This window comes from Budorcas taxicolor, chromosome 16 (genome assembly GCF_023091745.1).
Source record: "Budorcas taxicolor isolate Tak-1 chromosome 16, Takin1.1, whole genome shotgun sequence".
Taxonomy (NCBI): Eukaryota; Metazoa; Chordata; class Mammalia; order Artiodactyla; family Bovidae; genus Budorcas; species Budorcas taxicolor.
This window is the reverse complement of record NC_068925.1, coordinates 63,019,531-63,033,072: the sequence shown is the minus strand read 5'-3', so window position 1 is coordinate 63,033,072 and position 13,542 is coordinate 63,019,531. Positions and strand designations below refer to the sequence as shown.

At 43.5% G+C, this 13,542-nt stretch overlaps 1 protein-coding gene across 1 annotated transcript in view; it reads left to right on the top strand.

Annotated features, from left to right (window-relative positions):
- The first annotated feature begins 7,446 nt into the window (after positions 1-7,446).
- STX6 (syntaxin 6) overlaps positions 7,447-13,542 on the top strand; it is a 43,137-nt gene continuing 37,041 nt past the window's right edge. The window contains exon 1 of the mRNA XM_052653978.1: positions 7,447-7,691. Coding sequence (XP_052509938.1) covers positions 7,657-7,691 — 35 coding nt within the window. The 5' untranslated portion in view covers positions 7,447-7,656. The remainder of the gene's footprint in view (positions 7,692-13,542) is intronic.

The following is a 13,542-nucleotide window of genomic DNA, read 5'->3' as shown; positions in this document are numbered from 1 at the left end:
CTAGCATGTGAGATGAGTGCAATTGTGTGGTAGTTTGAGCATTCTTTGGCATTGCCTTTCTTTGGAATTGGAATGAAAACTGACCTTTTCCAGTCCTGTGACCACTGCTGAGTTTTCCAAATTTGCTGGCATACTGAGTGCAGCACTTTCACAGCATCATCTTTTAGGATTTGAAACAGCTCAACTGGAATTCCATCACCTCCACTAGCTTTGTTCATAGCGATGCTTTCTAAGGCCCACTTGACTTCACATACCAAGATGTCTGGCTCTAGATTAATGATCACATCATCATGATTATCTGGGTCACGAAGATCTTTTTTGTACAGTTCTTCTGTGTATTCTTGCCACCTCTTCTTAATATCTTCTGCTGGTTCCAAATAGGAAAAGGAGTACATTAAGGCTGTATATTGTCACCCTGCTTATTTAACTTTTATGCAGAGCACATCATGAGAAACGCTGGGCTGGAAGAAGAAGAAGCTGGTTCCAAATAGGAAAAGGAGTACGTCGAGGCTGTATATTGTCACCCTGTTTATTTAACTTATATGCAGAGCACATCATGAGAAACGCTGGGCTGGAAGAAGAACAAGCTGGAATCAAGATTTCCGGGAGAAATATCAATAACCTCAGATATGCAGATGACTCCACCCTTATGGCAGAATGTGAAGAGGAACTAAAAAGCCTCTTGATGAAAGTGAAAGAGGAGAGTGAAAAAGCTGGCTTAAAGCTCAACATTCAGAAAACGAAGATCATGGCATCTGGTCCCATCACTTCATGAGAAATAGATGGGGAAACAGTGGAAACAGTGAGAGATTTTATTTGGCGGGGGTTGGGGGGTTCCAAAATCACTGCAGATGGTGATTGCAGCCATGAAATTAAAAGACACTTGTTCCCTGGAAGAAAAGCTATAATCAAGCTAGACAGCAAAGAAGCAGAGACATTACTTTGCCAACAAAGGTCCATTTAGTCAAAGCTATGGTTTTTCCAGTAGTCCTGTATGGATGTTGTTGGACTATAAAGAAAGCTGAGTGCCAAAGAATTGATGCTTTTGAACTGTGGTGTTGGAGAAGACTCTTGAGAGTCCCTTGGACTGCAGGAAGATCCAATCAGTCCATTTAAAGGAGATCAGCCCTGGTGTTCTTTGGAAGGAATGATGTTAAAGCTGAAACTCCAGTACTTTGGCCACCTCATGCAAACAGTTGACTTATTGGAAAAGACTCTGATGCTGGGAGGGATTGAGGGCAGGAGGAGAAGGGGATGACAAAGGATGAGATGGCTGGATGGCATCACTGACTCAATGGATGTGAGTTTGAGTGAACTCCGGCAGATGGTGATGGACAGGGAGGCCTGGCGTACTAGGATTCATGGGGCCGCAAACAGTTGGACTTGACTAAGCGACTGAACTGAAATGAACTGAACCTTTGTTATACTTTTGCATATGTGGTCACTTGGCTTTCTCACTTATCTTTCTTCAATTTTTCTTTATTTTTTTACTTTTTATATTTCTGATTATCCAAGTATATACTCCATTGTAGAAAATGGTCAAACTGTAAGTAAATTTTCTTTTTTCTATGTGTAAAAGTGTTTCTTTGTATAAAAATGAGCAGAATTGAAATCATATTATAAATATAATATTGTCTCACTATTTTCAATATATGTCATACATAATTTTAAACAACATTTTTGGTGACCATCAAATGGATGTTTCAGAAATTGTTAATCACTTTCTTGTGTTAGATATATAAGGAAAGGAAACACAACTTGCATGTGGATATTCCCTATGGTTGGTGCTGGGAAATGCAGGCATGGCCAGGTCATTGGATGCCAACAAGAGCAGTGTCTTCTCGAGTGCTCCAGAACAAGCACATGCATCTCAGGGCGTTTAAAAGATCGGGATAAAGATGAAGAGTATAATACCTAACGTCTACATAGCACTTTTCTCCCTTACTCCATCTTGTTTCAAAAAGTTGAATGCAACAACCAAAAGACAAGCACAATTTTTAAATGAGCAAAGGACTTGAATAGACATGTCTCTAAAGAAGGTATGTGCTGTGCTTAGTCGCTCAGGTGTGTCCAACTCTTGCGACTCCACAGACTGTAGCCTCCCAGGCTCCTCTGTCCATGGGATTCCCCAGGAAAGAATACTGGAGTGGGTTGCCATTCCCTTCTCCAAACGAAGATATACAAATGGCCAATAAGCCATTTGTTTATTTATATAGAAAAACATGTATTTAAAGTTTGGCAAAGGAATGCTGCTCAATATTCTGTAATAACCTAAATGGGAAAGCAATGTGGAAAAGAATAGATATATGCAAAACTGATTCACTTGGCTGTACACTTGAAACTAACACAGCATTGTAAATCAACTATATTCCAATATATAATAAAAATTTAGAAAATTTTAAAAAAATAAAAATTAAGTTTGGGAATTTTATACAATGAAATGTTTACATGAAACAATGTTCAACAGCACTAATTATTAGGGAAATGCAAATCAAAATCACAATGAGACATACTTCAAATCCATTAAGATGGCTACTATAGAAACAAAATCACACATAAAAAAAATAACAAGTGTTGGCAAAGATGTGAATAAATTGAAACTCTTGTGCACTTATAGTGGGAATGTAAAATGGTGCAGCCACTATAACAGTCTGGAAGTTCTTCAGAAGATTTTGATCCAGCAATTCCAATTGTGGGTATACACCCAAAGCAATTTAAAACAGTATCTCAACTTCATACTGGTCCATCCATGTTCATAGCAGCATTATTCACAATCGTCAAAAGGTGGAAGCAACCCAAGTGTCCATCAATACAAGAATGAACAAACAAAAGGTGATGGATACATACAATAGAATGTCTGCCTCAAAAAGGAAGGAAATTCTGACACATGCTGCAACATGATTGAACCTCGAATACCTTCTGCTGAGGGAAAAGAGTCAATCACGAAGAGACAAATACTGTATGAGATATATGTGTTACAAATACTGTAGGAGAGTATGACAAACGCTTACATGAGGTATCTAGAGAAGTTAAATTCATAGAGGTAGGAAGTAGAATGGTGGTTGTCAGGCATGGGGGAGGAGAGACTAAGGACATGTTTAACGGGCACAGAGTTTCAGTTTTGCAAATAAACGTTCTGGAGGTTGGTTGAAAATGTGACTGTAAACGCTGCTGAACAGTGTATTTTAAAATGGTTAAGATGGAAAATTTTATGTTATGTGTATTTTACCACAATTAAAAATTTCAAAACTATTTTTTAAAAGGACCTAGGGGGACACAGAGTATTTCAAACACTTTGCAAAATGTAGTCACATTTAACATTCCAATTGATCCTTAAAATGACCTAGTGAGGGAGTAGTTTAGATACCATTCCCATCTGAGAATGGAAGAGACCCGCTTGTAGGAGTGATATGGGACTCTCACAGCTTTTAAGGGGTTGGAAGTGGCCCGGGTTTATTCAGGCATTCCTAGCAACAGGGTGTGATTTGATCCTTTCTGATGCTCATCCTCATGAGCTCGTGACCTGGCGGCCTGTGCCCTCTTTCTGCATTGGCATTTCCTATTTCAGCACAAGATGCGTTGCAGGATCCCAGTAGTATCTTCCACCACACACTCTCCTAACTTTGGAGACTTGCTCAGAGACCTAGGGTTTTCACGGCTGACCACTCAAAATCTCAGAGTTGGAATGTTAGCCTTTTCCAACAAAATGGACAGAGTCTAAGTACTATAGCTTGACAAGTCCTGACAAATTCACATACCCGTGTAACCTACAGTCCTGTCAAAATACAGAAAATCGCTAGCCCCCAGAAAGTTTCCTTTCCTAATCATACTCCCCACCCAGAGGCAACTACTGTTTTGATTTTTTCGCTCCATGAGAATTTTTAACTCTTCTTTTTCGAAAGGTAGTGGAGGGTGGGGAGTGGGTAAAGGAGATGACTTTTTGCTGAGTATTCTTCCTGAGTTATTATGTTTCTGTTTCTGCCAGGATCTGAGGCCTGTTAAATTTGAAAGAATAGAAGAGAAAAAGAAAAGAAGAAAAAAAAGAATAGAAGAGGGAAAAGAAAGAGCTTCCTTTATTTTTCCTTCCATTTTAGCTATACTTCCCTTTCCCTGGGGCAGCAGAGGCCAAGGTCTGGGTTGGTTTGAGAAACAATGACATATTAAAGAAAGAGACACCCCTTTCATGGAACAGATAATAAGAGGCTCTGCCAGGCATTGAGGTGGTAGTAACATTGGAAGTCTCCCTCCCTCTGCGAGTTTACAGTTTAGTGGGGAGAACCAACATACATGCTCTAACCCTCAGTTGTGTCCGAGTCTTCGCTGCCCCATGGACTGTAGCCCATCAGTTTCCTCTGTCCATGGAATTTTTCAGGCAAGAATACTGGAGTGGGTTGCCATTTCCTACTCCAGGGGGTCTTCCCGACCCAGGGATCAAACCCATGTGTCTTGTGTCTCCTGCATTGGCAGGTGGATTCCTTACCAGTGTACCACCCAGGAAACCCCGGAAAATCAACCAGCTAGCAGTTAATTTATGTCCACCCTAAATCTATTCCTCCTATGTTCTTTTTCTCAGTGATTCGAACTAACAACAACCCACTTCCGACTCCAAAACATTACTTCTTTCATCTACTCTGAAAACGCTGAACGCTGAACCATTCACTCACCAAATCCCTGCATGTTGCCTCTAAAGTATTTCTCAAAAATATCCCCTCTCTCCATCCTAGTTGCAGTGAGCCTATCTCAGGACACCCTCACCCCTTCTCTGGGCCATGACTTGCCAGCTGACCTTTCAGCCACTGCTGCACCTATGTCAAATGCCAGAATTATCCTGTCAGTTCCCTCAGCTGAGTATTCACAGTTCTTAACATCACAATCAAGGGCCTGCCCATTTCCAGCCTTAGCTCCTGCTGCCACAATCCTATTCTTTCCGTTCCAGCAATGCCCCCTGCCATGGCTCCTCTAAAGGCTGCCCTGCTGTCTCCTGGCTGCCTCTAGCCATTGTTCAGAAGTCCTCCCCACCCTCCCCCACACACAAATAGACTGGTGGCTTGTCTCCGTGTTTCTCTGGCAACATATGCCTTTCTTTCATTATGTAACTGGCCTTGCTCTCCTGCTCGTCTGAGAATTCCTTGAAGTCAAGGACCAAGCCTGTTCATTTCTGTATCCTCAGTGCCTAGCACTTAGTAAGACTACAACACATGCTAGTACTATTCTAAGCACTTCTCAGACACTGATTCATTTAATCCTGATGACACTCTATGCTGCTGCTACTGCTAAGTCACGTCAGTCGTGTCCGACTCTGTGTGACCCCATAGACGGCAGCCCACCAGGCTCCCGTTCCTGGGATTCTCCAGGCAAGAATACTGGAGTGGGTTGACATTTCCTTCTCCAGTGCATGAAAGTGAAAAGTGAAAGGGAAGTCGCTCAGTCGTGTCTGACTCTTGGCGACCCCATGGACTGTAGCCTAGCAGGCTCCTCTGTCCATGGGATTTCCCAGGCAAGAGTACTGGAGTGGGGTGCCATTGCCTTCTCCGGACACTCTATGAGCAAGGTGCTATTATGGTATTCATTTCTTAGTTGAGGACAGTGAGAGACTAAGCAGCTTGCCCAAGACACAATACTCAGGAAATAGCAGAATTAGGATTTGAACTCAGGTAATCCAGCTGCCCAGGTGGCAACAGGGCTAGAGAGTCTGCCTGTCAGTGCCAGAGACACAGGAAACATGGGTTCAATCCCTAGGTCAGGCAGATCCCCTGGAGTAGGAAATGGCATCCCACTCCAGTATTTTTACCTGGAAAATTCCACGGGCAGAGAAGCCTGGTGGGCGACAGTCCATGGGGCTGCAAAGAGTCAGACACAAATGAGTGACTGAGCACAGTCTGGCTGCAACTATGAGAACTTTATTCTCATCTTCTCTTCAATTTCCATGTGTTTGTTGAATGAATGAAAAATGATTAATCCCTTTTGAGTTCCCCATCTCAATATGTTCAGAAGCAAAACAGTTCTCTTCCAACAGCTTCTTTTTCCCTACATCTGACCTCCTTCAGCTGCTCCTCCAGGGTCTCAGAGAAGCCTGAAGTCTGAGTTTCACCTCTCTCCCCCTTAACCCCATTCAGCCTTTCATCACGTCTAGGTGTTTTGTTTTTCCTTGGAAATATCTACCAGATTGTCTGCTTCCTCTCCATTTACAATTACTCTGCTGTCCTGTTCTGGTCCTCAGCCCGTCAGGCTGGATGACCACAGCAGCTTCCAGACTAGTTTCCCTGACTTCACTGCCTTACTTCCTTGGGGCTTTGGGGTCTCCGTGCATTTTTATTTAACCCTCACAACAATCCACAAGCTAAATATTATTATGCACGCTTTATAGATGAGGGACTGAATAACAGAACTCAGGTTCAAACAGGATTTGTCTGGTTCAAAGGACTCTTCCATCTCCAAAAAGACTGGTACTTTAAGCAAGTCACTTAACCTGCAAGAGTCTCGGATTTCTCATTTGTAAAATGGGGATAACAACAGTAATTACCTCCTGAGAGCAACTGAGATAACACTAGCACAGTGCCTGACATACAGGAAGTGCTCAAAGATAATCAGCAATTAATGTTCACAAACCCCATAGCATATCTAGCATATGAATTTGATAACTGTTCTGACCAAAATACTTTTTGGAAGTGCTTTTGAACCATTTAGCTCAGAAGAAGTTGCCATATCTGGCCCCTCCTTTGTCCCTCAAAAGTTCTTTCTCCTGGGAAGCATCACATGCTGTATGAAAAAATTATCTTACTGGTCACTTCGAGAAAGGTACACAGCAATAGAAAACACAGCCGTCTGGTGGAAAGTGCACAGATTCTCTGATTGCCCTGTCCAGGTTGTATCTCGAAGCCTCTTTGAACTTTTCTCATCTACTAAATGGTAATAATACCTTCCCCCCAAGAATATTGAGATGATGTACATACAGCCTTCAGCGCATTGTTGGATATAGTAAGACCTACATAAAGTTGTGCAACATAGTCAGATAATGTATACGAGCAGGCTTTATTGTAAGTGGAGGACGAGATGGATTTCTAAATCAATGTTTTCAAAATCAAGTATCAAAAGTAGAGGAAAGGTGAAAGAATTATGCAAAAGAGATACTAATGCATACCTAGGACACCTGAATGCCTTTCCCGCGTAGGGACAAGCAGCTCCGGCCCCTGAATCCTGAGGGGCGAGTGGAGAGAATACCCGCCCTCTTCCACCGCCGCCAGAACCCCGCCTCCAGGGTCGTGTGACAAGGTGCCTAGGACCCGGCAACGAGGGGCGGGGTCGGCTGTGATCACGTGTGCACGGGTGCGGAAGTGGTGCGGCGGATGGCGTTCGTGATTGGCCGAGGCTGAGGAACCTGGGGGCGGAGCCAGGCGGCCGGACGCTCCGGGAGGAGTCGGGGGAGGGTACAGCCGCGGGGCCGGCTCCAGAGTCTGGATTTGGTCTGGAGTGCCCATCGAGTGCTGGACCAGCGGCTGGCCGGTGCACCCCGCCCTGCGCGCGCAGAGGCTTCGGGACCCTCAGGCCGAGGCGCGGGCCGCTACGCAAGGCGGATAGGGTGGGCAGAGGGAAATTTGGAGGGCGCGGGCGCCCTGTGCACGGAGCAAACGTGAGGCGGCCGGGGGCCGGGACGCCATGTCCATGGAGGACCCCTTCTTTGTGGTGAAAGGGTGAGTGTTGCCGAGGGCTCCACTGGAAGAGGCGGTGGCCGTGCTGCCTGCCCGCACCTCCCCGCCTCTCCTCGTTTTAGGGGGGATGGGAGGCAAGTAGAGGCTGGCGTGGGGACAGTAGGGATGGCTTAGCCTGGAGGGCCATGATCAAGTGTCCAGAGACATCCCTTTCCCGTCCTACCTGAACTTTGAAACCCACGCCCCCAGTCAAGCCCCTGGGGAGGGGGGTCCCCTTTGGCCTGTGCGCTGCCCTACAACTTGTTTGAACGGGAGGAGGGGTTCAGCATTTCTGCAGGTGGGAAGGGAGCTTAGGCGTCCCAGAGTAAACTGGGGCTTTAGTGGAGCACGGGGCCCTGCTTCGAAGGGGGAAAAACAGCATCTGGGCAGGAAAAGGGAAATGGCCCTCCTGAGCTTTGTAGTTGGCGTAGACAGGGGTGAGCTCCTATTGTCCATTGAGTTCGGAGCGCTGGCCCCGCAGACTGGTGAGACCACAACATGCCCAGAGGCGTCTGAGCACGTTAGCAGGCTTGGAGGCGGGGGCGCCTGGCTCCGGAAGACGACTCAATTCAGTGGGGGAGTTTTTACTGAGTAATGGGAGGGGAGGAAAGCAGCCGTTCAAACTCAGTGATGATGTTGGAAGGAAAGCAAAATGAAATCAGCCAAACTAAACTTTCCTTAGTTTTCTGTTAGCACTGGGTTTTTCCCACAGTGCTAAAGGAAATGAGCGCTTGCTTTTTAACTCCCTGATTTCATCCAGGCTGTTTGACAGGTTTCCCCCATTTCTTCCTTTGCCTTTCAGACTCGAATAGCCTTAAACTTATTTTTCTCTGTGAGCTGTCGTGACTCCATCTTTGATTGCTCAGTTGTTTGCAGATACCCAGAAACTTTAATGGCACTCTGTTACATAGGCTTTGTAGCCATTAAACAAATTCAGGGAAGATGGATCCTGTTGTTACAACTTTTGTTTTAAATGTCAAACACGTTAAAAATTTGAGAACTGCAAACTTCCTGAGAGATCAGTGCTAATCACCCTAAAGTACTGCTTTGCTTTCAACTAGTTCCTAGCTCCCTATTTCTATTTCTGTAAGGGTAAAATCTGACCAGTTGCTTGAGGGTGTATGTGATTTTTTTTTTTTAAGGGTTCTTCTAAGAAAATTTAAGTGATACTCTAGGTGAAATACTTTATTATCCATGATACAGTAAGATACATTTATATATATTTTAACATTTCCCTAAAAATTTTTGCCTTTACCTGACTTTAGGTGGGAAAATCTGAGTTTAGATGATTAATAATACATAGATCTCTACCTGGAAAATGTTATTAGAAGAATTGATTTTTTTTAGGGGTTAATTTTTAAATGTGAAAGCTGTGTGTTTTTCCTTTAAACGTTCTTAATTCTTAGGTTTCAAAGGTTATGTCTGGCAGTGGAGGCTGTAGATAATCAAAATTTTTTGTTTCATTTTAAAATGGAATTTGTGAAAATGCTAAATTGCTCTGCCATCTTGACTTTTTTTCCTGATAGTACAGTTTGCCAGGGCTTGCTCACTGATTAGATATCACTGCTTTATTGGAACATTGGCCAGGAGTCTTGTTTGACTTGTACATTGTTTTAGCTCATATCTTTAAGATATCAAAACCTTTTGCTATGGAGAAGTAAAATTAACTACATGAGTGTCTCCAGATAATGTGGTGAAATATATGGGGAGCCATGTACCTCTGTTTATTAAAAGTTTTGAAAATACACTCACTGCATGATGTGGAAAAATGAAAGAAGCCTAAATTGTGACCTTTAGCCTAGGAGCTGATAGTCTAATCTGAGAAACAAGTCACCCAATAATTAAGTAGAAATGACTGGTGGAAATAATTAAGTGCTGAAGTGAATCCTACAGATGATTAAGTCCCCTAGTAGTTTGGAGAAAGGCATCCCATTAGGAAAGGTTACAATTGGAAAAGCTTTGGACATAGTAGCAGGTCTTGAATTGGGTTTTGAAGATGGGTAGGTATCACTTAGATGATTCAGTCCTGGGTGTCTTTCCTGAACTCATCAAGAAGAGTCTCTAATTGGTCTTCCTGCTTCCAGTCTCTTTCCTCTTGCGTCTGCCTTGGTTTTGTTGGCCGAGTGTTCTCCAGAATGCAGTGTGAGCCACACATGCCATTTTACATTTCCTAGTAGACACAGGGAAAGTGAAAAACATGTAAAGTTAATTTTAATGTCATCAATAACCTGATATAGTCAAAATATTTCAACATGTGATAATTATAAAGATTATTAACGAAGACTCTCACCCTTTTTGTGCTGTCTTCAAATCTGGTGTGTGTTTTACACTTACAGCACATCTCAATTTGGATGCTGAATTTTCATCAGAGACACTTGATCTGTTTTTAGAATTCATTAAACTTACAGTTGAAAAAGTAGATTCACATACCCAAATTGTTCCAAGTATATTTTTAAATTTTTTGGTAAGTGAATTGAGTATCAGTTTTAAATTTTAAATTAATTAAAATTTAAAACTTAGTGCCACAGTCAGGCTGGCATAGTTCGGCAGTCACATGTGGCGTCCATATTGGGCAGGACAGGTGTAGCTCTTCTAGAACCCAAGCAGGAGTTCCCTACTTAACATCATCTAGTGGCTGCCTGTTGTCTGGAGGAAAGTCTCAAGATTTCCTGGCCTTGTGATGCAGCCTTCCTCTACCGTTTGCCTACTGTACCTGCCCAGAGCTCCAGGATCTCCAGACTCAGTACAGTGACTGTGACTATGGGACTGGGTGCTCTGACCCCATATGTATCCACTCTGCCGGATGCACTCACTCAGCTTTCAGGATTCAAAGTCAGCATCTCCACTGCCTCCAGACAGGGCTTCCTTGACACCTGTAACACATTATTGCACCTCTTCCTCTGGCTCTCTGTCATTATTACTGTGAGCTCTGAGGGTGGGAACTGTTTGTTTTTCCTGCATGTCCAGCCTGCCACCTTGAATATAGCATAAATGTTGAATAAGTTCTCTTTGGTGGTTGTGGTTGGTAAGGAATGGTGGTTCGTAGATGAGAACACGACCAGCAAAGGCCCTCAGATGGGCATGGTGTGTTTAGAAATCAAGGAGGGCATCCCAGGTGGAGTAGGAAGTTTATTTGGAGAAGTAATAATAATAATAGCTGACATTTAAAGGATGCCACATCAATGCCAGGTGTTGCAAGCTCAGTAAGCACTTTATAAGAATTACCGCTTTGTAAGAAGAGTTCTATGGTGTGGGTATTAGCCCCATTTAACAGATGAGAAACTGAGCTACCACAGAGGGGTTGAGTTACTTCCCCAGGGTCACAAAGCTAATAGGTGGTAGACCCAGGATTCAACATTCAGCTGTCTAGTTCTCCTCATACTGTTAACACTTCACAGAACAGGTAGAATAAAATCAAGAAGAGCTCATCTTGAGGCCACTGGAAGTTTTCAAAGCAGGGAGTTCAGTTCAGTTGCTCATTTGTGTCTGACCCTTTGGGACCCCATGGACTGCAGCACGCCAGGCCTCCCTGTCCATCATCAACTCCCAGAGCTTGCTCAAACTCATGTCCATCAAGTCTGTGATGCCATCCAACCATCTTATCCTCTGTCGTCCCTTCTCCTGCCCTCAATCTTTCCCAGCATCAGGGTCTTTTCCAATGAGTCAACTCTTCAGATGAGGTGGCCCAAGTATTGGAGTTCAGCTTCAGCATCAGTCCTTCCAATGAATGAATATTCAGGACTGATATCCTTTAGGGTGGACTGATTTGATCTTGCTGTCTAAGGGACTCTCAAGAGTCTTCTCCAACACCACAGTTTCAAAAGCATCAATTTTTTTGGCACTCAGCGTTTTTGAAACTCAGTGAAACTATGAGCCATGCCGCATAGGGCCACCCAAGACAGACAGGTCATGGTGGAGAGTTCTGACAAAATGTGGTCCACTGGAGAAGGGAGTGGCAGCCTACTACAGTATTCTTGTCTTGAGAACCCCATGAATAGTTATGAAAAGCAGGGAAATGACATGAAATTAGGGTCCTGAGAATATTGATTTGGTAGTAGTGTTGGGTGCATCTGTGTGAAGAAAGATTAAAAAGGAGACCAGTTAGAAAGCTATTTTAATTTAAATATTCAGTGATCGGTGTCTGAGTGCTTTGTGAGATTTTGATACTGTCGACGTCTTGTTCAGAGCAGAACAGCAGAACATGGGAGAGAACCACCACCGTCGGGCAGCTGGGCTCTTTGGCCCAAATATTCTCAGTGGTATGTTTGCTCCCAGAACTCCTAGCCCTGCTGAATGAACTGAGACCGGCCCTTCACTTGTAGTTTGCCCAGTTGACCCTCTTCATGTGTGTTCTCACTGGGTGAGCTTGATCATTCCCATTGCATCAGGTGGTTCTGTGTTACATCCCGCACTCTAGTCACTCTGACCCAACTCTCTCTCAAGTGTTCTTCTGTGTATTTTACTAATTGTTTGACGTCTCCCATGCTATGGGGTGGGTATCTTACCCCCAATTCTTTGTCAGTTCCTTCCCGCTACCTAAAAATGTCTTCCTCCTGTTCGCCCTGTTCACTCCTGACTCCATACTCTGTATCAGTCCTGTGTCCACTTGGTCACCAGGTCCTCTTAGTGCATCCCCGGGATATCTCTGGAATTCTCTTCCTCTCTGGTTTTGGATCCTCCGCCCTCATTCATGTCCTTGTCCTCTCCCACCTGGACTCTTATAAGTGGCCTCTTCAGCAACTTCATTTGCACTGCTGCTGGATGTGACCTTGGAGACGCGATCAGGTCACAGCTCTGTCCAGAATCCTTCATTCTAAAACACTTACGGAGGGTCTGTTCTCTGTTTGTTTACCAGGGGCGAAAGCTCCAGCAGTGAGCAAACGACTTTCCTGTCCTTATAAAGCTTATATTCTAGGGACAGTTGGTAAACAAGTGGACAAATATACAGTATATCAGGTGGTGGTAGATTCTGTAAGAAAAACAAAGCTAGGTGCAAAGGGAAAGGAAATGTGTGCTCTGGATGTTATTTTTCTTTTTATGTGACTTCCAGAGGCAGTGAGATTTGGTGAAGGAACTGAACTGTGTAAATCAGGCTGATCTAAGGTGGGAATCTCACCTCTATCCATTATTTGATGTAACATGTTCATTATCCTCTCTGAACTTGTTTCTTTAGGTACAAAATTGGCTTAACAATGCCTGCTTTATCGGTTATGAGGATTAAATGAGTTAAGGCATGTATGTTGTCTTGGCACAGTTTGGGACATCCATCAAGTGCTCAGTAAACATTCTCTTTTAAATGTCTGTTTATGTGTCTCCTTCCAAACAGTTTGCCCTTTCTAAGAGGAAAGACCATGTCTTACTGGTTTTTTGTTTTGTTTTTATTTTGGAGTAACATTTAAAGTAACATATGCTCATTTTAGAAAACGTAGGAAATAAAACTATTTTTAAAAGGATTAAAAATTCCTTGAAGGGACTTCCCTGGTGGTCCAGTGGCTAAGACTCTGAAGCTCCCAATACAGGGGGCCTGGGATCAATCCTTGGTCAGGGAACTAGATCCCACATGCTGCAACTCAGAGTTTGAATGCTGAAACTAAAGATCCCGCGTGCCACAACTAAGACCCAGTGCAGCCACGTGCATAAATATTAAAAAAAAAAAAATTCATTGAAATGCCATCATCCAGAAATAGTTAAAATTTTGGTGTCTTTCTTATCTGTTTCTGTTAATAGTTTTATGTAATAGTACCCATCAGTTTTTGATCTCTTATCATATATCCGTCATTGTGCTGAGAACCTGCCAGGTGTTGTCGTTTTAATCCTTATGAACTAGGTACTAGTACTATTATTATTGGACTTC